Raw genomic sequence first — 21,707 nt, 5'->3', positions numbered from 1 at the left:
ATCCGAATATCAGCAAATAGGAAAACATTAACTGCTGGCAGCGGCTGATGTTGACTAATGTGTTTGTAATGAATATTTCACTGTATATTCGGCACAACTGGAGAATAAATACCACAATTTTTTCTCAGTTTTGTATTATTATTATTATTATTATCATTTTAAATATCTCTGCTTAAAAGCTTGTATTCCATTAGTAAAGTTAGATCATTAAGTCAGTACTGAAACACATAATAAAGGACACAGAATTAATATGTATCATTTTAAAAGTTAATGTTATTAATTTGTTGTTGTTGTTGTTGTTGTTTTTACCTAAAATATAATTATTAATTTACAAAAACTACGTACTATGATGATGAACTTTTCCTTCATTTTTTTCTCTCCCATGTCCCTTGCGGGGCTCCGTAACGTACTATGTAATAATCAGGCGAGCTAATTTGATTTTTCTTTGCTTTATCTCTGTCGAGTAGAAAGCAGCAGTAGCAGAAATAGACATGACCACTGGGTGTCGCCAAAGACTTCCGCGGTCCGCTTGACGTTTCCTTTTTCTAACAGCGAAGAACTCCCAACTTCCGGCTTCGGAGCGCCCTTTCGTTGTATTTTGTCCTGAAATTTGGTTGCGAAGGCAACAAAAAAGCTGCCATAATCGCTCAAGTCGAAGCCCCACGGCCGAGAGGTGGATTCGCTGTGATGTTTTGATGTTTACCGACCGAGCGATGTCTGTGGTGTTTGACGGGAGCCCGCTGAAAGCGATGCAGAGCTCACACACTCACACACCGCAGACTGCCCTGAGGTGAGTGGCAGATATGACACAAGAAGTGCATCCGCAAGATTAAGTCCCACAGCACACGTCTCCTGCTCGGGGTTAACTGTATGAAGAGCAGTGGGGCATACATTTATATTTCTGTGCATGATTAAAGTTAGTGCTTTAATCCTAGAGTGCATGCTTTCACCTTAAAGAAGACAAAACACAGTAAACACCTAAATTTGATTTGATCACTTTGATTAGTTTAAAGTCGTATCAAGCTTATGTTTTTACTTATCAGTGAAATAACAAAATATTTTTCATTACGAATACTTTCTGTGCGAGGTTAAAAAAAAAGATTACTTCACTGGATCAAAATTAATCTGCTGCTTTTCTAGTAATAGTTAAGTGTTTTTTCCTTGATGTGACAACAGTTCTTTGGCTGTCTTTTCTTTTAAATGACTAATCAATTAATTAATTGATGAAATAATTATCAGAAGAGTTATGATCAATATAACCTCAACAAGGGCTCAGATTGGGCCATATAAGCTTGAATGGTTCACATATAGTTAAAATGGGACCACAGTCTAGTATGTTGGATGGCACGTGACTGATACTTGGCCAACTAATGTTGTTAACGCTGTAAACCTGGACACTTCTTGGTTTCATTATATTTATTAAATTCTACTTTTAGGACAAAGAGAATACTAACAAATTAAAGATAGAAATTATTGTTATTTTGATCATCACATGATCAATATTATTTTAAACATAAAAAAAAAATCCAGATCCAGATTTAGAATCTCGATTTTTAATCTAGAGCTCATAAAATAACAAGTGAATGCCTACAAAAGCCCAAACTGACGACCATCAACTAATAGTTTTGTTTGACTTGAACATAATTTGTTCATAATGTTATAAAACAAAGAACAGCAGGACATACTGGCATTTCTTCAGTGTTGTCATTGGTCAGTTCTCCACACGTAGTTGAGCTTAAATCAAAAGCCCAAGCTTCTACATTTTAATAATAACACCAAACAGTTACTTGCTAGCTTTGCCACTTGTAGTTCTTATATATGTTGTGGAAGGAAGTTTTGTCACAGGATGTCACTTTTGGTTCTGTAAGGCCTTAATGGGTGTTGTTCACAACTTCTTCATATATTCACACAGAATATGTTAGCAGTGATGTATTCTTAGATCATTATGGCCGTCCTTATCATTTTTAGCTTGTTGGTGAGACACCACTCACTTTCCTCATGTCTACTTTCTCCTTCTCTAGTACCCAGGAACTGTCTCAGGAGATCAAGTCCTTCATCAGTGGCGTTGACACCGTTCAGGGCCGGAAGCTTAGCGTCCGAGAACATGCTCGATGCGCTGTGCGCCTGCTGCGCTCAGTCCCGGCCTGTCGTGGGGCGGTCTTGGAGCATCTGCGAGGCGTGTACGATGAGCATGTGTCCGCCTTCCTGCACAACCTAGAGACGGAGAGTAATGCCAGCACTGGGGTCAGCTCCAACCTGGAGGACATTATACAGGTGTGACTACAAAAATACACCATCATAAAATAAATATGCACATATTGAAGCTAAAAAAGATTTTTAAAGGTAAATTTGTTTTATTATTTCTTTTGTCTGTAGGAGATTCACGCCGTGCTGTCAGAGTTCATCCGTCTCAACCCCCGAGCCTGGGCCCCTCTAGTGTCCACCTGGGCTGTGGATTTACTGGGCCAGCTGAGCAGCAAGCATGCTGGGCGCCGTGTCGCCCCCCACTCCTCCAGCCTCAACGAGCTGCTTCAGCTCTGGATGTCTTGTGCTGCCACTCGATCTCTCATGGAAGCCTACTCTCAGTGTCTGGCTGCAATGCTGGCCTGGTGCCCCGATGCCTGTGTCGATGCTCTTTTGGACACTTCAGTTCAGCACTCCCCTCATTTTGACTGGGTGGTGGCTCACATTGGGTCTGCCTTCCCCGGTACCATCATCAGCCGAGTGATGGCATGTGGACTGAAGGACTTCTGCTCTCATGGTGCTAAGGACCAAGGGCTGCTTGTAATGGGAGTGGATAAAGGCAGCAGAGTGCCAAAGATCGGCTCAGTGGTGGGAATCCTTGGACACCTCGCCGCTCACCACTCCGACAGCATCCGGAAAGAGCTGCTGAGGATGTTCCAGGAGAGTCTCAATCCGTCGAGCCCTCTATCTCCAACCTCATCTTCAACATCCTGGGAAAGCTCCCCTCAGCTTCGTCGTGCTGCGGTGCCGTTTCTCCTGCAGCTGGCAGCAATGTCCCCAAACCTTTTTGGTCCTGTGTCTGCAGAGCTCGTCGAGTTGTTGCGCCCCCCTGTCCTGCTCCAGCTACAGGCCGTGCTGCAGGGCCTCCCCAGAGAGGAACTGGATAACATGCTGGGCCTGGTTGTGCATCTCATTAGCCAGAGCCCTTCGGGAGGGGCCCGGGTACTCAGATTTCTGGCAGACACTGCGACCCCAGCTTCAGTCATTATCTCAGGCCCAACTCCCTCACCTCACGAAGGAGTCCGAGAAGGTTGCGACCGCCTCCTGCAGATGCTGCTCCTGCATCTCCACAAGTTAGTATTCAACCGCACTGATGGAGTTGAGGTCAACCCCCATCACTCTGCTTCCTCACAGCCCCAGAGGGTCATCCCGTTCTTGGAGGAGCTGCAGTCTCACATTGGTCAGCTGTGTGCTGAGACGCTGCGACTGGAGAGGAAGCGTCATCTCTGGCTGCACCAGCTGCTATGTCTGCTCTCAGTTTATGGGGGTCCCAGCACAGCAACTGAGGCCCTCTGCCAGCTGCTCACTCAGGCCCGCAATCCAGAGGAGTTGGCTCTGGCCTGGCAGCTCCACACCACGCTCTCCTCTTGCATGGCAGGCCTCATTCCTGCTGCCATTGCACGTAGCGTGGCGCAGATCCACACGCACACTCTGGGGCCTCGGCAGCTTAGGCAGCTGCTGCTCAACCTGGCTGCAGCCATCCAGAGTCAGGACGAGGAGAGAAGAGGAGCAACAGGTGCTCAGTCCTCCATGGTGGTCCAGGTGGGCTCGGCGGTCTCAGGACACCTCCATGATTTCTGCCCACTTCTTCTCCACGGTGACCCAGCTGTATCTCACGCTGCAGTACGCCTCCTGTCCTGCAGCCCGCTCCCTCGCACCTGCTCCCCAGCACAGCTGCTCCAACTCTCTCGCGCTGCCGTCACTCATTTCTTCCAGGCTCTGCGAAGGAGAGGAGAAGGAGGGAAGGCAGGGAGAGATGGAGGGCAGGCAGGTGAAGCAGTGAACTGCTCCGTTCTTCTACTGTCCCGTTTTGCCGCATACTCTCCTCTTACGCTCAAATCAGTGCTTCAGCAGCTGGTTGAAGGAGCGCTACATAAAGGCAACACTGACCTATTTGGAGGGCAGATCGCAGACATGTCTGGCGCCCCTGTGCCTTCCCCATCTGTGTCGCCTGATGTTGGAGCCTCTTTGCTGGACGTCAACTGTCGGTTTGGTACCACCGTTAATTTTTCAAGTAGTGTGTGGTCTGTGTTTCACGCAGGTGTGATTGGCAAGGGACTAAAGGCTCGCACCATCATACAGCTGCCTGATCCATCCTTAGTCATACAGGTGAGTGTTTAAAGATTGCAGAGCAGTTAAAACTATAAATAGACTAAGGAAGTGGGGTTTTTTTTATGTATTTTTACTGTAAGTTGTGCATAAAAATTATTCGTCCATGTGACTCCTATGAAATGTTCAAACAGAGGAAATAAATCTGTAATAATGTGCATGTTTTCGTCCTCTTTTCTCTGTAGAACATTCAGATTCTGCTGGCAGTTATTGTCAAGTGTTGCAGCTCCTCCGGTCTGAACGGCTCACGATCACCGTCTGACCCCGATGAGCCGCCACCCATCAACGCGGAGGCAGCCAAGGTTGTTGCAGTCACAATAGTGGAAAACGTCTGTCCCGACGTGGCCAATAGCGAGTTATCCTGGCCCCCAGAAGAGCACGCCCGCACCACAGTGGAGAGAGACATCCACATTCGGCGCTGCTTTGAGGCCCACCCTGTGCTCTTCCCTCTGCTTCAGGTCGTTGCGGCTGGACGACCGGCTCTCTGCTACTGCTCAGCGGTGCTCCGAGGCCTCCTGGCCACTCTGTTGGCCCACTGGGAGGCATCTCGCGAGGCATCATCCACAGACTCCCCATGGCACCTCCAGGCTTCCTGCCTCTTGGTGTCCTGCATGGGAGAAGGCCAGCTCCTGCCACCCGTCCTGGCCAACGTCCACGAAGCTTTCCCTCACCTGACTCCCTTCGAGGTGAGGCTGCTGCTGCTGGCTGTGTGGGAGTACGTAAGGGGGAATGGGCCCATGCCCCAGAAGTTTGTCTTCAGCTCGGAGAAGGGCATGTTCTGCAGAGATTTCTCACGGGACGGCGACGTGGCAAGATACGTGGCGCCGATCCACAGCGTGCTACATAAAAACATTGACAGACTGGGGCACCTGTGCTGGCGATTCCAGCTCTGAGGAGTGACGGGGAATAAATAGACTGTAAAATGGAGGGATTACTGTGTTACGGTCCAAGAGCGGACCCCAGAGTTTCAGTCACTGTAGTTCACTACCATATCAGTAGAGGCTTGTGCGCGTGCATACCTTTTTGTACCGTTTTTAGACTTGATACATTTCTAACTGGTGAGAAACACAAATGGCACATGTGTACATAGTGTGCATACAGAATCTGGGATGTAATGTGTTTTAATGTGTCATTTTGGTTCCAAAAATACATTAACTGCTAAATCATTTACAGACTGTTTTGTATAATTTTCACATTGTTTGTGTTCTATAATGGAAACACAACTTTGCTTTCTTGTTGTGTACATGACCTCTTCTTTCAGCTACTTTTCAAAAAATAAACCTTTTGTTCCAGAATTTGACTTAACTTGAGGGTTCCTCGTTGTTGTGATCGTCAGAAAGTTGTATTATTAACAGTTTACAGGCTCTTTTTGTGTTTGAGCTTCGCTAATTTTGATTAAATGTTAAAACAAAAAAAATAACTTGCAAAGAAAGGTTAAGACACTCTAAATAAGGTAAAACAAAAAGACGATTATCAAATCATCAATCCTGGACTTTACAATAGTCTTAAAGTTGTCTTTGAATAACTTTGATTCTACAATTTACAGATAATCTGTATTTCACAAAAAAGAAAAGGTGGATGAAGTGGAGGTAGTCAGTGGAAGCTAGCCATAATATATATGTGTGTGTGTGTGAATGGGAGGGAGACAGGTGGAGTGATCAAGGTGGATGAGTTTAAACACCTGGGCTAAACCATCCAAAGCAATGGGCAGTGCACAAGAGAAGAAAAGACAGATTTGTGGCAGAAGGATGACAGAAAGAGTGAAAGGGAAAGTTTACAAGATGGTAGTGAGATCGCAAAAAAGACAGAGGAGGTGGAGCTGGAGGTGGTAGATGATAAGATTTCCATGAGGGGTGATCAGGATGGACAAAATTAGAAGTGAGTAGATCAGAGGAACAGCTCTATGGAGATTAAAAGGGTGAGATAGTTTGTCGCAGAGGGAATGTATTGAGCAAAGGAAGTTAAAGATAGAGACCATAGTGAAGGTTCATGGATGTAGGGAAGGATTACATGCTGAGGATGGAGGCTGATAATCTGTGGCGATCCCGAAAGGGAGCAGCCGATAGAAGAAAAACCGGACCACTGACATGAGGTCCAGAGGGGAAAACACGCCTAAATCATGGACGAGCATTGATCTTTAAGGCGATTACGTCCATTTGTGTTCCGTGTGTGTGTGTGTATACATCTGCCGATCGTTATGATTTATAGCACGGCTGTAGTACAGTTGCACGCATCGGATTGGCTGGAAATGAATCCGGTGGGACAAAGACTCCCATTTGTGCACTTCACTGACTGGAGCCTGGCGATGACGTGTCCGTGCCTGAGAGGATACATTCATACGTTCATCCTCTCTTTACAGCCAGAAAAATAACATAAAGATTAAAAAACATACTCTTTACAGTGTTAACCGCCACATATTGACCTGCTATTTGAAAAACACGCGTAAATATTAGCGCAGTTGCTGAGTATCCTATTTCTTAACGATCTTTGTTGCGGAGTGATTGGGGGCGGAGTCAAGAGGCCGCATAATCAAGATGGCCACCTTCACTGCAAGGTAGGACAAAGCAGTTCCGTTGTTTCATCGCCAATTTATTCTTTTTTTCGAAATATTATCAGTGCGCGGGAGGACAGAGTTTATCATCGTAGTTGCACATCGTATAAGCGTGAAAGCAAACTCACTGTTTCGGGGTTTAACTGCCGCAAAGTCGGAAAATTAATGCGGGAAAAATTCGATATCCCCCTCAATTGAATTGAATTGGATTAGCGACTTGACAGGCTGGCTCTTAGTAAGGTTAGCACCTTATCTTGATCCGGATTGCTTAACGATAACACTGCTGTCAGACAACGGGTGCATTAGTGCGTGTGTAAAAACGTAGACGTTTATTTAATGTTAAATTAAAAATTCTTAGCGGTTTCCTGTTGTATTTTTTCCGTCTTGAGCACTCTCTAGCTAGCCCGCTTAGCTGATTGCGTTAGCTTTTACTGCCTCTTTTCCTTGTCGGCAGTCTGAACACATCCCCTCATCGGGATTTTTACAGTAGGGCTGGGAATGAGTCTTTAATTGCAGGACCAGCGTCTGAGGTGAGGACAATGGGGTGCTTCTTGTTAATATGCGCACCGTGTGCTGGGTGAGGAAATGGGTAATTGTATAGCTGCCTGTCACATCGTTTTAGCACCATAGAGACCAAAGTCCGTCTGTGTGTGCTGTCTGTTACCCAACTCCTGTACTGTAGTTTGGTTAGCTCTGCCAGGCGTTGCATCCAAATGTGATTGCACGCTGAAGCTAATGTTCTTGTCTTTGCTTCCCATTACAGGATGGCGCCTCTCTTGGTAGTCGGGCTGGCTTTGTGCCTCAGCGGGACTTGGGCTGTGGACAAAGGCAATTTCAAGACCTGTGAGCAGAGTGCTTTCTGCAAGTGAGTTCCCAAAAGACAAACTGCTCATGAATAAAGCGGCACATAATTGCAGAGGTTTATAACTGGTGTCGGCTCTTGGTTTGAAATGTTAAACAGGCGTCAGCGAGCTTTGAAGCCTGGAGAGTCTCCTTATCGAGCCCTGCTGGAGACCATGGAGCTGACCAACACCAGACTCACCCTGCAGCTCATCAATGACAACAACAAGGTAGATTACAGAAAGGGGACAACAAACATTTGCACAATCTGTAAAATATGATTTCTCTATATTTCTTTTTTACTTGTTTTTATTGCTTTTATCTTTATTTATCGCATTAATAACTGAATTATTAGGCTAACAAATCACTTTTCCCTTGTTTTTATGTTTTTGAACTATCAGCTGAAATAAAAAATGTAAATCCCATTTTCCAGGGTAACCTCTTTGTTATGTGAAATCATAGTGACCCATTGCTAAACTTAGTGTTTTCCTATGCTGTGTTTGTAGAAAATGAGGCACCTGCCTTTGCTTCTCACTGTTCTCATTCTCACTTTGTGCTTGTGTCGCAGGTGCGTCTGTTGCTCGAGCTCTACCGCCTCCAGGGAAACATAACGAGGGTGAAGATTAACGAGCTTAAGCCTCTGAAACCTCGCTATGAAGTCCCAGACGTGCTCATCAGGGAGCCTACCACAGAGCCGTGAGTGTCCTGTTGAGGGTTTCATGGGTGGGTGGAGGTTTTGATGTTGGGAGTCAAGCCGAAAACACAAGAACAGGAGGGATACTTATTTCAAAGGATCTTTAAATAGGCAGAGCAACAGAAAATATTTCATGATAACATCAGCTTTTTTAAAGGTTAGGTAAAGTGAGGGTGTGAATTCTGAAATTTCTACTTTGACAAAGATCCGTTAATAAAAGGGATGCCTCTTTTATTAAGGCAACACACAAAGCAACACACACTCAGATGTCACTTAGGAATTATAAGATGAAGAATCTCTCAGATTTTCCTTGTTAAATGAAAGAAAACCCATCATATGGTTCATGGCTTCTCTGCACCTCCTGACTGTGAAGGTGTCAGGTGAGTGAGAACTGAAACTTTGAATAGAAATTCTTCCAGTAAAACAAAAACTTGTAACTGTTTCAGATAATTTCTTCTCTGTCTTACAGCTTATATAAGTATGAAGTTATGATTAATGAGATGATAATAAAAACTATTCAATTTAAGTTCCTGACCTTGCATTTCTTCATCAAAACTAAATCCTCACTTCACATTTCGCTCTCTCTCTTTTTCCTTTCAGCCTATCTGTCTTGTCTCAGGACGAGAATGGTGTGGTGCTGTCCCTGGGGGTGGAGTCTCAGAGAGTCATTATTAGCGCCCGGCCCTTCCGACTGGACATCATGGAAGGAAGCGACGTGCTGATGTCTCTGAACTCACGCGGCCTGCTGGCCTTTGAGCACCTGAGGATGCGCAAGGACACGTGAGAAACCCACGCATGCACACACATTTACAAATGCCAGCCCTCTCTTTGAATCCACGTCGTCACTCCGTGGATGATTTCTGTTTTTGTTCCCATGATATGGTTTGTTTTTTTGAGTATTGTCTCTGACTCGTTGTTCTGTCCTCTTCTCCCCTATCATCCTAGTTTCTCCTATAAAGTAACTAGCACAGTGGCTAGCGTGTGGGATAATATCAAGAGGGTATTCTCTAGGTAAAGACCCTTAAGATTTGTGTGTATTCTGTCCCATGTGCTAATGCTGCCAGTAGTGACATAAAATTTAGGGCCACACATCATATCAACTGCTGTATTTACCCTCAAATAAATGTGATGGAGAGAGAGGGTGTGGGTGAGTGTGTGCATGGTGTTGTTTGATTTTTATTTAGATTAAGGGATCATTCCAGCCCTTCCTCTTAGCATAGCTGTGATAGACCGTCTTTACAATGACCATCAGAAGACCCAGAGAGATTATCTGGCAGTGTCTGCTTTAGGCCTTTTAGTTACTGTCTGCGTAAATCAATGTTTTGTCAGATCAACGTTTGATTAACTGTACTCCTTTAGTATTGCTCTAGCAGCTCGTCTGATAAATTCATCTAACACCGCAACTGCATGACTGACTGGATTTCTCAATCTGTTCTTTTGAATGAATGATTCAGATTTTCACTCTTGCTTAATTTATGGTCAGAGCTAAGTGCAGAAATAATGTTAAGGTCCAGATAAGAGCTATGATGTGGCATTACACACACACCAGGGTTTCCCACAAACTTATTTTAGATCTACCAGAGATTATGTTGCTGCCATACATAGTATAAAAGAGAGGGATAGTATGATGTTTTATAAATCACTGAGATGCTGTTAGGGCTGTTCGATATAACGATATATATTGGATGACGATATTAAAAACGTCTATCGTTTCATTTTACGCTATTGTTTGTTTCGTGGTGTCGCAAAATAAACTGTTTACGGCAATATTTTTTTCACCGTTTTGATGGTCACTGTAGTGGCTATATTAATTTCTTAAAATTCTCTCTTTCTCTTATATTTAATATAACCACACTACGGACGGACAAGCGCCTGTTTTTATGCGTTGTCGTAAGCAACAACGACGGTAACAGCATCGCCTTTCCGCTTGTTTATGTTCCACATAAACCTTTCACAATAAAGCTCAAGATCCTGTTGAGACTTTTCAAAATAAACTGAATCACGTGAAGGAGCAGATTATTTACGGGTGAGAATGAAAAAAGAGCCGCCAGGTGCTAAAAAATAAACCTTAGACTCAAATGTTAGAACAGGCTTTTCCCCGCAGCACGCAGTGTAATAAATACTCACAAAGAAAACGGCGGCTGTTACAACTTATGTCTAAAAATGTATCGTTTCATGCATCGGTTAAAACACTCGACTCCAGCTACATGAGGCGCAGCTGGAAACACTTCACGCAAGTCGAGCTGCCCGAGATTCACAGAATTTACAGAAAATGTTACATTTTTGTGATTTATTTATTTTTTTAATATATCGTTATCGGGACGATAGAATTCTTATATCGGGATATGAGATTTTGGTCATATCGCACAGCCCTAGATGCTGTCACCATCTTGGTGTTTTGAAACCAGATTTGGTTAGAGAGAGGTGGATGATTGTGGATTGAGGGTAACCCTCCTTCCTGACACTTAGCGTGACCAAAATGTAAGCAATTGTCTGTAGACTTCAACAGAACTTGAGGTGTTTCTGCAGCCACAGGTTGCAGCGCTTAATGGTGGTCTAGCAAGTTCCAGGTTCACCAGTTGCTACACTGAGCCCATCTAGGCTGCAGAGCATAATAATGACTAACATCACCAAATAGAGTCCAAGACAATGGAGTTACGTTTATCTGCATATAAAATATGTATACGTTAATGTAAGATCATGCATAAACTCACAAACACCCCCTAACTTCTCCTGCCACAAAGTCAGTGGGAGACAGTGCATGTAGTCTGTGTCCTGCCTCTTAGTTCTCAGGCATTACCTCAATTCCCAAACCCAACAGCAACATCTCTCTTTGTGGTTATATTTCAGTTTGTAGTTGTGCGTGTTCTTGGTGTAAGAACTGACATTGGAGCTATTTTAACCAGCAATACAGTGCTTGCTGTCTGCATTAACAGGGTTTTAAGACAAGCTGTTGTTTACACTTATCCCTGGCATGTATATCACTGCAATTCATTTCAAAACTTTGTCGCAAATGTGTGAAGGGTCTTTTGGTGGCTTACTCTTGGTTACTTTCAGTTTATGCCTGATCCACTGGGTACAAGTCCTTTGGGTGTTACGTGCTACAGCCTCTGGAGCTCCTGTACTATAATGTGTAGCTTGAAATAGCCACAAGGCAGGGAGTTGCTCAGTCCCTTTTGTCATTACAGTAATTAATGGTAGATATGGTCAGATGTCAGTGTGGTGACAGCGGGGCAATCACCAACTTGTGTTTGTATGTCCCTTTCCTTGAATCATAGTTTAATTATCCCATATATTACCACCATCACAATATCATCAAGATGGCCTGACTTTGCCAAAGTAACACGCCTTTCTTTTTCCCCATACCCCTCTTCGCGTTGTTCTTTATGCCATGAGCAGTCAGGCAGACCCAGAGGCTGAGAAGAAGGAGGAGGCTGATCCAGCAAACCAAGCAGAGGTACTGCACAATAAAATCCACTCTCTTTCAGTCTTCCCCTCTTGATTTAAAACCACCATTTCACTGCTGCATCTCAGCTAGATCTGAGTAACGTGACTATTTCCCCTGTTTGGCTAACAGACAACAAAGGAAGAGGAAGAGAAAGTAGAAGACGGGATGTGGGAAGAAACATTTAAATCGCACACAGACAGCAAACCTAATGGTAAATCCTACTTGTGATTTCAGTATCGGTATCATAATGTCTGCATGTCAGTGTGTGTGTTCAACCCGAACACACACACTGACATGCAGACATGCCAGGTGGTGAAAAGGTGTTCTCTTTGACTGATGTTGGATGTGTTTGCTCCTCAGGTCCATCTGCTGTTAGTTTAGATTTCTCACTGCCAGGAGTCGAGCATGTTTATGGCATTCCAGAACATGCAGACACTCTCAGACTCAAAACAACAGAGTGAGTGCCACCAGCATTTTACATGTAGAATAGATTTCATTATGAAAAATGCACAGATGTTTTATGCATGCCTGTGTTTGTGTGTTCCAGTAATGGAGATCCGTATCGACTCTATAACCTGGATGTGTTCCAGTATGAACTGTATAACCCTATGGCCTTGTACGGGTCTGTCCCAGTGATGGTAGCCCACAGTGCCCAGCGAACTACAGGCATCTTCTGGCTTAATGCTGCAGAGACCTGGGTGGATATTAGCTCCAATACAGCTGGAAAGGTATGTGGGGGGGGGGGGTGTTGTCATTTCCTCCAAGAAGTCTTGATCTGGATTGTTACTTAAAGTGAATTTTGTTTTCGTTGTTGTTTTTTTGTTTTAGCCATCAGTAATTATATCAAAAATATAAAAGCGTCTTTTGTCGTGCTGCTCTCTTTCCAGACTGTTTTTGGGAAAATGCTAGATTATGTTCAGGGCTCCAGTGAGACACCACAGACAGATGTGCGTTGGATCTCTGAAAGCGGCATCATTGACGTCTTCATTATGCTGGGACCAACTCCTAAAGACGTCTTCTCTCAGTACGCCTCTCTTACAGGTAGGAAGTGTCAATACTGCTGAGACTCTTGTGTAAAGTTGTATACACAAATACCACTAGCATTCATTTAATAGTCTTAATGTTTTAATGGTTCTTATCGAGGGCCTGTTGGGATTTCCTTGTTCGTTAGCAATTGCTTCTGGCCGGGAGCACAGGAGTGGTACCCTCGAGCTAAAACGTCTCGTTTCAGTTAGGCAGTAATCTACTGGGCTGTATGAAGGCCCAATACACGATAAAAAAATCTTATGTTGAACTCTGACTATTCAAGGATACAATCTATTTTGCTATTTTTATTTATTTTTTTTAGCTTAAAATGAGCAGTCCAATTTATTCAGATTTGTTTTGATATCTCTTATTCATAAGAAATATTCCAGTCTCCTTAGTTGTAATAATGTTTATTAGATTCATTTTTTTAGCCTAGGTAAGCAGCTGATTGTAATCTGCAGAGTATTAATTAATACTGAGACAGTTTTTCAGTGAACCCAATAATTATATTTGGTTCACAAATTCCCTCTATTTGAGATTGCTGGTAAATTTAAACAGAAGTGATTAAAATCAGTGGTGATTCATGAAAGCGTCTGCTCAAACGTATTGTATTTCAAGTCAAATTTTTATTAATCTTTTATATTATTGATCCACTGCCTAATGCCAGTAATAAAACTACCAAATTTGAATAACAGCTCTTGACTGGCCTCTTCCTTGTGGTTATCAGGCACTCAGTCTTTCCCTCCCCTGGCTTCCCTGGGATACCATCAGTGCCGCTGGAATTACAATGACCAGGAGGACGTGAAGTCGGTCGATGCCGGCTTTGACGAGCACGACATCCCCTATGACTTCATCTGGCTTGATATAGAGCACACCGATGGGAAGCGCTACTTCACCTGGGATCCGCACAAGTTTGCGACCCCGAAGGAGATGCTGCAGGGTCTCATGGACAAGAAGCGCAAGGTACAGATGGAAATATGACGATCACAGTGATATGATGCACAGTTTGATGGGTGTCTGGCCAGAACTTCACTTTGCTTCTTTTTTTTTTTTCTTTTTTTTTATTTTACTAGATGGTTGCTATTGTGGACCCCCACATTAAAGTAGACAGCAACTACAAGATCCATAATGAAATCCGCACTCTGGGTTTCTATGTCAAGAATAAAGATGGTGGCGACTATGAAGGCTGGTGCTGGCCTGGTAAGAGAGTGAGAACTCCACATCAGTATTTCTTTATCAAACATGAAATATTTCTCTAATATTTGTTCTCTTTGTTTTTCCTTGGGTTGGATGACATCTGTTAGGAAGTGCCAGTTATCCAGACTTCACTCGTGCAGACATGAGAGCCTGGTGGGCCAGCATGTTTGCCTACGATCAGTATGAGGTGAGCCTTGAAGACATGAAGTTGCTAATCTGCAACTAAAAGTTTACCTATTGAAGATACAGCGTGACTCCTGTGTAACTGATATATGATGCTTTTGTTACATTTTTGTTTTAGTAAACAAAATTTATTTAATATATTCTCACATGAAACTGAACCACCTGAGCTTTCCACAGTTGGCTTGTAACTGAATATTCATTCAAGCTTGAACTTTTTAGGAGCAAAAATAAATAAATAGATTTTCCATAAATTTGTTTAATCTCATCTCAAAATGAAATCTAATCTGTTCACTCTCCAGGGCACCATGGAGAACCTGTATACATGGAACGACATGAATGAGCCATCAGTCTTCAATGGGCCGGAGGTCACTATGCACAAGGATGCAATGCATGGATCCTGGGAGCATCGTGATATACACAACCTGTATGGTTTATATGTGGTGAGTGTATTTCACTGTGACCTTTCTCATTAATAATTTTTTTTTAGAGAACCTATAGATTATTTGGAGTTTGTTACTTTGTTGGAGGACAGATAATCGTTGGCATCCTTTTATTACCTCTTACTGAAAATAAAACTCCTTTAAAAAGGAATAAGAGATCCTAAAGTTGTATTTGGTAACTTACTGTAAATGTTAGTCTGTTTTCCTCTTATTTATCGATCTCTTTATTATCGACAGCAAATGGCCACGGCGGAGGGTTTGATCCAGCGGTCAGGAGGAGTTGAACGACCATTTGTCCTGACCAGGGCCTTCTTCGCTGGGTCTCAGCGCATCGGTGAGCCATTTTCTTTCTTTACTTTCTTGCCTGCTCTAATGTAGACGTGGCATCACACGTCGAACAGCTGACGTTTACAGGATGCAGTCTTCTTTGTTTACATTTGGCGTTGGCTAGACCAAACACCACTTTAAGTTTGTTCAGACTGAGCCGTGAAAGGACCCTCGACTCTTGGACAGTAAAATTATCAATGCTCATAAAATCCAATTTACTTTTCATAACAAAAAGAATTGGGTGTTGCATTATCTTGTGTGTTAAGGTTTGTTTTTTGGCTCTTAGGTGCTGTGTGGACAGGAGATAATGCTGCTGAGTGGGACCACCTGAAAATATCCATCCCCATGTGTTTGAGTATGGGCCTGGTTGGAATCTCTTTCTGTGGAGGTGAGTGCAACCCTCCTAGGTTCTCTGGTCAGCTTACAATGGCCATCGTGTTCAGTTTCATTCTCAGCATCAAGAGCCAAATGCAACTCTTGATGCTGCTGCAAATTTTTTGTTTTGTTTTTTCCCCCCTTTGCCTCATTTAATGTTTTGCCCTCTGTCAGATAACTGTTCGAACCTGATTTAACTTAATTCTTAAGGCTGAAACGCTGCTCTGCTGCCACACTGGAGACTGAAATTACCACCATCATTACAGCTAGAGGTTTATAATCCAGGCCCAGAGAAGTGATCAGAAGTCATCAAAGCTCTGAGCGTGGGACTTTCCAAACCTGGAGGCAGCATTTCTAGTTCTATCAGTCCTCAGATTTTCCTTTCCTTTTTATTTATAGTACTTACAAAGTCTTGATGTTTATGAAACCTCAAATGTGGAACAGAACAATGCTTTAAAAAACCCTTTATTTGCTACCTTTTAATATTTAGCTATACTGCAGCTTTCAAATAGGTGTGAGTGTGCAGCATCGAACTTGAACACAGCAGTAAAACAGGACTGAATTTTGAAAGGGGAAAATGCATTCATTCAGATCAGTTTTACGTAATTGTTTTGACTAATATACAAATCCCTCAGGTGTTTGGTAAGGTTGTCATGGAAATGGGCATGAGGCATTGCCATGGTGAGCCCATATTCCCATGTTAAATCAGCTGCAGTCACATAAATATTGATTTGGTACAAAATCCGCTTTAAGAGTTGAGCTCTAAACACGGATTATTTCAAGAAGTTTGTGTCGTGCCGTTTTGCGTTGTCAACCGAGGCTATAATGTCCCTCTCTGTCTCACAGCTGACATCGGTGGCTTCTTCAAGTCTCCCAGCACTGAACTGCTTGTGCGTTGGTACCAGGCGGGTGCTTACCAGCCATTCTATAGAGCCCATGCCCATCTGGACACGCCCCGCCGCGAGCCCTGGCTGTTTGGTCCAGAAAACACTGCACTGATCCGTGAAGCCGTGCGCCAGCGCTACACCTTCCTGCCCTACTGGTACCAGCTGTTCTACCGCGCACATGTGACGGGAGAGCCCGTCATGAGGTGATGATTTTGGTTAACCTGTATGTATTGACTGTCTATCCACAGATAATTGTACTCTGAAGAGGCCTCATTTGAGCAAACTGCTGTTTAAAATTTATCTAATATGTCAACTAATTTTAAGGCAGTTATTTGATTGCTTTTAGAGTTTATAAATAAGAGTGATGCATAATACCACACGAAAAGACAGTGTATTCAAGTAGTTACTGCAATGTGCTGTAAGACAGAGGTGAATATTACTTTCCCAATCAAGAGAAATGGAATTTCAAATCGGGAAAGAAAAAAATCCTTTATTTGGGTTATATATCAGGTTATAAAAATATATTGCAGTGTGGCTGATTTGTGTAGTATATTGTGATGCAGATGCAAATATTGTGTTCATGTCTATTGCAGACCTCTGTGGGTGGAGTATCCTCAGGATCTGGCTACTTTTGCTCTGGAAGACGAGTACTTAATCGGTGAGACACATAACCAAATTTGAGGCCTTCAGTATTCATCAAGCATCCACAGTGATAACTGCAGTTTGTCATTGAAAGACCCCCCTGAGTGATCTGGGATTAAAAGCTACCCAAAGTAATCCTTTAACAGGTTCTTCTACAGAAACCTTGCTGAACTAAGGCTCCCTTATGTTCAAAAATGCAATGATCCTTAGTGGAAATTTATTTATGTCACCTTATTGCGCTTTCCTCTCATGCGACTCACCTGATGCATCAGTTGATTGTGTTGTCGTGATTAGGGCTGTTTGATATAACGATATGTATTGGATGACGATATAAAAACGTCTATCGTTTGTTTCGTGGTGTCGCAAAATAAACTGTTTACGGCAATATTTTTTCATCGTTTTGATGGACACTGTAGTTGCTATATTAATTTCTTAAAGTTCTCTCTTTCTCTTATATTTAATATAACCACACTACGGACGGACAAGCGCCTGTTTTTATGCGTTGTGGTTAGCAACAATGACGGTAAAACCATCGCGTGTCCGCTTGTTTATTGTAAAAGGTTTATGTGGAACATAAAGCTCAAGATCCAAAATAAACTGAATCACGTGAAAGAGCAGATTATTTACAGATGAGAAGTAAAAAAAGAGCCGCCAGGTGCTAAAAAATAAACCTTAGACTCAAACGTTAGAACAGGCTTTTCCCCGCAGCACGCCGTGTAATAAATACTCACAAAGAAAACTGCGGCCGTTACAACATATCTAAAAATGTATAGTTTCATGCATCGGTTAAAACACTCGACTCCAGCTACATGACGCGCAGCTGGAAACACTTCCCGCAAGTCGAGCTGCCCAAGATTCACAGAATTTACAGAAAATGTTACATTTTTGCGATTTATATCGTTATCTGGACGATATAATTCTTATATCGGGATATGAGATTTTGGTCATATCGCACAGCCCTAGTCGTGATGTGTGATTTGAGTGTGGTGCTCTGTAAGTGATTTACCAAATGGCACTTTAAACCCACACTTAGGACTACATGCAACACAAGACTGTTCAACACCACATCAAATGACAGGAAGTGTAACAAGGTGACAGAGCTATGGTTGCACTGACACAAACAAATGGTTTGTCAGGTGAGCAGCTAACGGGGACAGTCTGATGCTCAGACCGGTCTTGTCACAGCTGAAGTTACAGTTCAAAGTTGGGGAGGAAAAAAGTCACAAGTCGACACGCATGTGAACATGATTTTGGCTAAAATATAACCTCCTATGTAGCTTCCCTCAGTTTGTTTCTTTCCAGCTGACAAACTTACTGCTTTAGGTCACTGTTTTCCCTTCTCTATAAATCATGTTTTGGAAGTACAGGTTGTGTAGTGGGGGTACACTATTATTTATGTTATAGAGTTATCTACAACTTGCTTCTGCTGCCATCAGGTGGCCAAAAATACCTGTTATCTCGGTTTAAATTGACTTCTAATGTTCAGACACTTGAATTAGAAAATCTGTGCAGCTGTGCCTGTCTGTGCGGTGGTGCTTCACTTTGTCAATATGACAAATGAGGATAAAACCCTGAATCCAGTTGTTCCAGTCAGGCAGGCATGTTTTGAAATGGTTGGCACTTCCCCTGACGTCATTTTAATTCTGCCTCAGGACGAGACTTGCTGGTGCACCCAGTTGTTGAGGAGGGAGCCAGAGGAGTCACTGCCTACCTGCCTGGCAAAGATGAGGTAAGAGGAAGAAACGGAGGCTTTTATTTTGACACACGTATCTTTGATCTTTTCAGACGGGCGTATCTTAATGTGTGTGAACATGTGTTATCAGGTCTGGTTCGATGTCCACACCTTCCAGAAACACAACGGAGCCCAAAACCTTTACATTCCCGTCACCATGAGCTCTGTAAGTGTCAAACTCTCAGCTTAACTTTTTTTTTTTTTTTAAGCTCAATGTATTTTTTTTATCACATTTCTCATTAGTAGCCTTGGTGTTTTGTTGTTAGATCCCGGTTTTCCAGCGCGGCGGTTCCATAATTCCCAGGAAGCTTAGAGTCCGCAGGTCCTCCACCTGCATGGAGCATGACCCCTACACTCTCTATGTGGCTCTTAATCTCCAGGTAACTGAACTGCACATCCTCTGTTGCTACAGTGCTAAGTAATGTTGAGATGTTAATGACAGGTTTTAACCATTTATTTAATGCATTATTTATTTTGATAGAGAACTGCAGATGGTGAGCTCTACATAGACGATGGCCATACCTTCAACTATGAAAAGAAGGAGTTCATCTACAGAAAGCTTACCTTTGCCAACAAAGTCCTCTCTTCTGTGTGAGTGACGGATATGTTATCAAAATTCTCTGAATAAAATATAAAAAAAACCATGATGTCACTATAGTTACACTTTTAATAGTCTCAGAAATGTTACATTATAAAATATAAACACAGTGAAACTGAAGAAACGTTTCCACATGCTGTGCCAATCTATTCATGGACAATTTCTTTAATCTTAAATCTGTTATTGCTATGTATTTAACTCTGTGCCTGCCTGATCCACAGTAACCTTGCTCCTGATGCCAAGTTTACTACCGATTCCTGGATTGAACGTATTATCGTACTGGGAGCCAGTAAACCCAGCAAAGTTACCCTTAAGACTGCTGGTAAGTGCTTGATATGAAATCATCTTCAGTTCGAATCTGCATGTTGAAGCTCCTTTCAAATGTTTTAAATGTAAGCATTTACTGGTAAACACTCATGGAATTAAAAACATTGTGATGTGTGCCATTAAAGTGGGATATAAGATAAAAAGGGATGTACTGGGTGAAATTTCATGCTCCAGATTTGTATCTTTATGCTAAAGTAGATTTGCATGAAACAGTTATAAATAGTCACTATTTAGCTTTTGATAGGCCTTGGATGCAGCTCCTCAATTTATCCAGTGCTTGAAGTAAGCCACCTTTCTCATGCCCCTCACAAATAGAAAGTTTGAACATGAGGTGGGTGGGGCTTCTCAATGACATGCAGATTCAGGACCAGGAAAAACTGTACAGACAACACTCTGAAGCCTGAGGATATTTGTTTATGCTACGACCGTGTTTAGTCTGAGCATCAACAACTGAAACGGGCAATGGATGACCAAAAATAAGGGAAAGGATCATGGATATTCACCATTTTCTACTCTTTGCTGATTTCCCCTTATTTAGTTTCATGCTGTTTAAGTTGTTTTCAAACTCTTATTCAGATGGGATGGCAGCTTTAGGATCTGAAAGATTTAAGATGTGAAAATTGGCAATCTGTTATGGATTTATGTGAAAAATATGCAGCTTCTAAACTTAAAATCCCCTGATGTTTGTTTTCTTACTTTTTTGTTTGTTTACAGATGGCCAAGAGAAGCAGCTGGAGTTCGATTTTGACGCCTCCATGTCTGTTCTGACAGTCCGTAAGCCCGGCATGAACGCAGGGGCCGACTGGACCGTGACATTTCAGTAATCGTGAAAGATGAAAGAGGAGGAAGCAGGAGGGGGGAAAATGACTGATTTGAACCGAAAGTGAGCAGAGGGAGAGAGAGGGAAATAGAAAAAAGGCACTAATACCCATAACTAACTAAAACAGAGTAAGATAGGCAACATGGTGGGGGGAAAAAAGGATACACAAGACACTGATTACACGCACACAGAGATTCATGTATACCTGTTAGTCGATCTGAGCCACTTTACTTCTCAGCCATTTCCCTTGTGTTCACACTCTAATAGGTAACAGAGAGAGTTCAGGGTTATTGCTAGATGAACAATTATGTTTTGTCACATTGCTCGATCTGTTTGATTCATGTCATTGTTAGGAATCTTTGGGGTAAGACAGAAACTTTTTTTGTTTTGTTTTTTCGTCCACTTCATTTTCCATCCAGTTTGCCTCAGAAAAAAACCCCCAAACCAATCCACTGTTTTCCATTTAAAATAAAGGTTCACATTCAAAGCCTCCATCTGCTGCTGATCCTCATTGAAAACTCTTTTCATTCCTCTTTTAAGAAAAGCACTTAAATTGACTTAGATTCAGGCTGTCTTTGTTTGTTCCCTGTATTGCAGAATTTGTGCACATGGTTAATCAACCGGCACCAATCTGGTTACTTACCTGCTGCTCAGTGAGGGGATTTGCAGCTGTTGTTTAGAACAAAGTTGGCAATGGGAATCACTTCAGGGGACTGAACCACTGACAATTTGTGGCTCATTCTGTTGATGTGCTTTCATTGTTTTCATTTTTTTGTTTTCCTGCATTGTTCAAGAGATTTTCCTTAAATGCACTTAAAGAAGAATGAGAACTGAAATGATTCTGTGGAGGTGGGTTATGCTCCACCTAGTCAAATGATCTGACCTTTTTGTTGTAGTTTTGTTCTAGGAAGGTTGTGTTTTTGTTTTTTTTGCTTGATTGCTTTTATGATCACAACCATACGCTTAGTTGCATTTTTGTTGGTGATGAACTGGTGGAAATGGAAGTGAAGGATCGGACTTCAGCTCTCAAAGTTGTCAGATGTACTTTAAAAAGATGAGACCAAGTGAAAATAAAATTGATCAAATGTAAACCTATTGCCTTCTATGAGTCAGTAATTCATAAATGTTTCTTTATATGCGCCTGGTCCTGTTTCATATTCTGAGTGGAGTATCACTTCTAAAGCAGCCAACTGGATATGGTGGTATGCATTATATTAAACCTACACCGACTAGATTCTTTAATAGGTGCGCATATTCAACTGTTAAT

At 42.6% G+C, this 21,707-nt stretch overlaps 2 protein-coding genes across 4 annotated transcripts; both read left to right on the top strand.

Moving 5' to 3' along the window:
* The first annotated feature begins 451 nt into the window (after positions 1–451).
* On the top strand, positions 452–5,648 carry ints5 (integrator complex subunit 5). The gene is made up of 4 exons (XM_085296926.1): positions 452–790; positions 2,022–2,274; positions 2,377–4,353; positions 4,539–5,648. Exons 1-4 carry the CDS (start codon positions 696–698, stop codon positions 5,244–5,246), a joined length of 3,033 nt encoding a protein of 1,010 aa, XP_085153052.1. The 5' UTR covers positions 452–695; the 3' UTR covers positions 5,247–5,648.
* A 1,101-nt stretch (positions 5,649–6,749) lies between these two features.
* ganabb (glucosidase II alpha subunit b) lies at positions 6,750–21,531 on the top strand. 3 transcript variants are annotated; one of them, XM_085296897.1, is made up of 25 exons: positions 6,750–6,907; positions 7,668–7,769; positions 7,866–7,974; positions 8,313–8,440; positions 9,039–9,218; positions 9,384–9,449; positions 11,838–11,895; positions 12,016–12,097; positions 12,247–12,343; positions 12,434–12,614; positions 12,774–12,927; positions 13,640–13,875; positions 13,986–14,112; positions 14,217–14,296; positions 14,592–14,732; positions 14,970–15,066; positions 15,346–15,447; positions 16,281–16,524; positions 16,915–16,979; positions 18,616–18,692; positions 18,787–18,861; positions 18,962–19,075; positions 19,177–19,286; positions 19,515–19,615; positions 20,335–21,531. In XM_085296897.1, the coding sequence occupies exons 1-25, from the start codon at positions 6,888–6,890 to the stop codon at positions 20,442–20,444; spliced, it is 2,856 nt and encodes a 951-aa protein (XP_085153023.1). In that variant the 5' UTR covers positions 6,750–6,887; the 3' UTR covers positions 20,445–21,531. The 3 variants fall into 3 exon arrangements, with proteins under 3 accessions (XP_085153023.1, XP_085153039.1, XP_085153031.1); XM_085296905.1 differs by lacking the exon at positions 6,750–6,907 and adding an exon at positions 6,926–7,434; XM_085296913.1 differs by lacking the exon at positions 9,384–9,449 and having other exon boundaries at positions 6,755–6,907.
* Positions 21,532–21,707: the final 176 nt, after the last annotated feature.

Source organism: Mchenga conophoros, linkage group LG2, assembly GCF_057382185.1.
Source record: "Mchenga conophoros isolate Kocher_MC1m ecotype Shallow Benthic linkage group LG2, M_conophoros_male_GT1.1, whole genome shotgun sequence".
Lineage (NCBI taxonomy): Eukaryota > Metazoa > Chordata > Actinopteri > Cichliformes > Cichlidae > Mchenga > Mchenga conophoros.
Note: the sequence above shows the minus strand (reverse complement) of the source record. Positions and strands in the feature narration are given on the sequence as shown.

What these genes read in the sequence shown, in the direction of transcription:
- ints5 (XM_085296926.1), top strand. Translation starts at nt 696, where the DNA reads ATGTTTACCGACCGAGCGATGTCTGTGGTGTTTGACGGGAGCCCGCTG. An exon ending in ACACCGCAGACTGCCCTGAG is followed by an intron (nt 791 to 2,021) that starts GTGAGTGGCAGA and finishes CTCCTTCTCTAG; the next exon opens with TACCCAGGAACTGTCTCAGG. An exon ending in ATCCATCCTTAGTCATACAG is followed by an intron (nt 4,354 to 4,538) that starts GTGAGTGTTTAA and finishes TTTTCTCTGTAG; the next exon opens with AACATTCAGATTCTGCTGGC.
- ganabb (XM_085296897.1), top strand. Translation starts at nt 6,888, where the DNA reads ATGGCCACCTTCACTGCAAG. An exon ending in GCTCCAATACAGCTGGAAAG is followed by an intron (nt 12,615 to 12,773) that starts GTATGTGGGGGG and finishes CTCTCTTTCCAG; the next exon opens with ACTGTTTTTGGGAAAATGCT. An exon ending in ACGGGAGAGCCCGTCATGAG is followed by an intron (nt 16,525 to 16,914) that starts GTGATGATTTTG and finishes TGTCTATTGCAG; the next exon opens with ACCTCTGTGGGTGGAGTATC.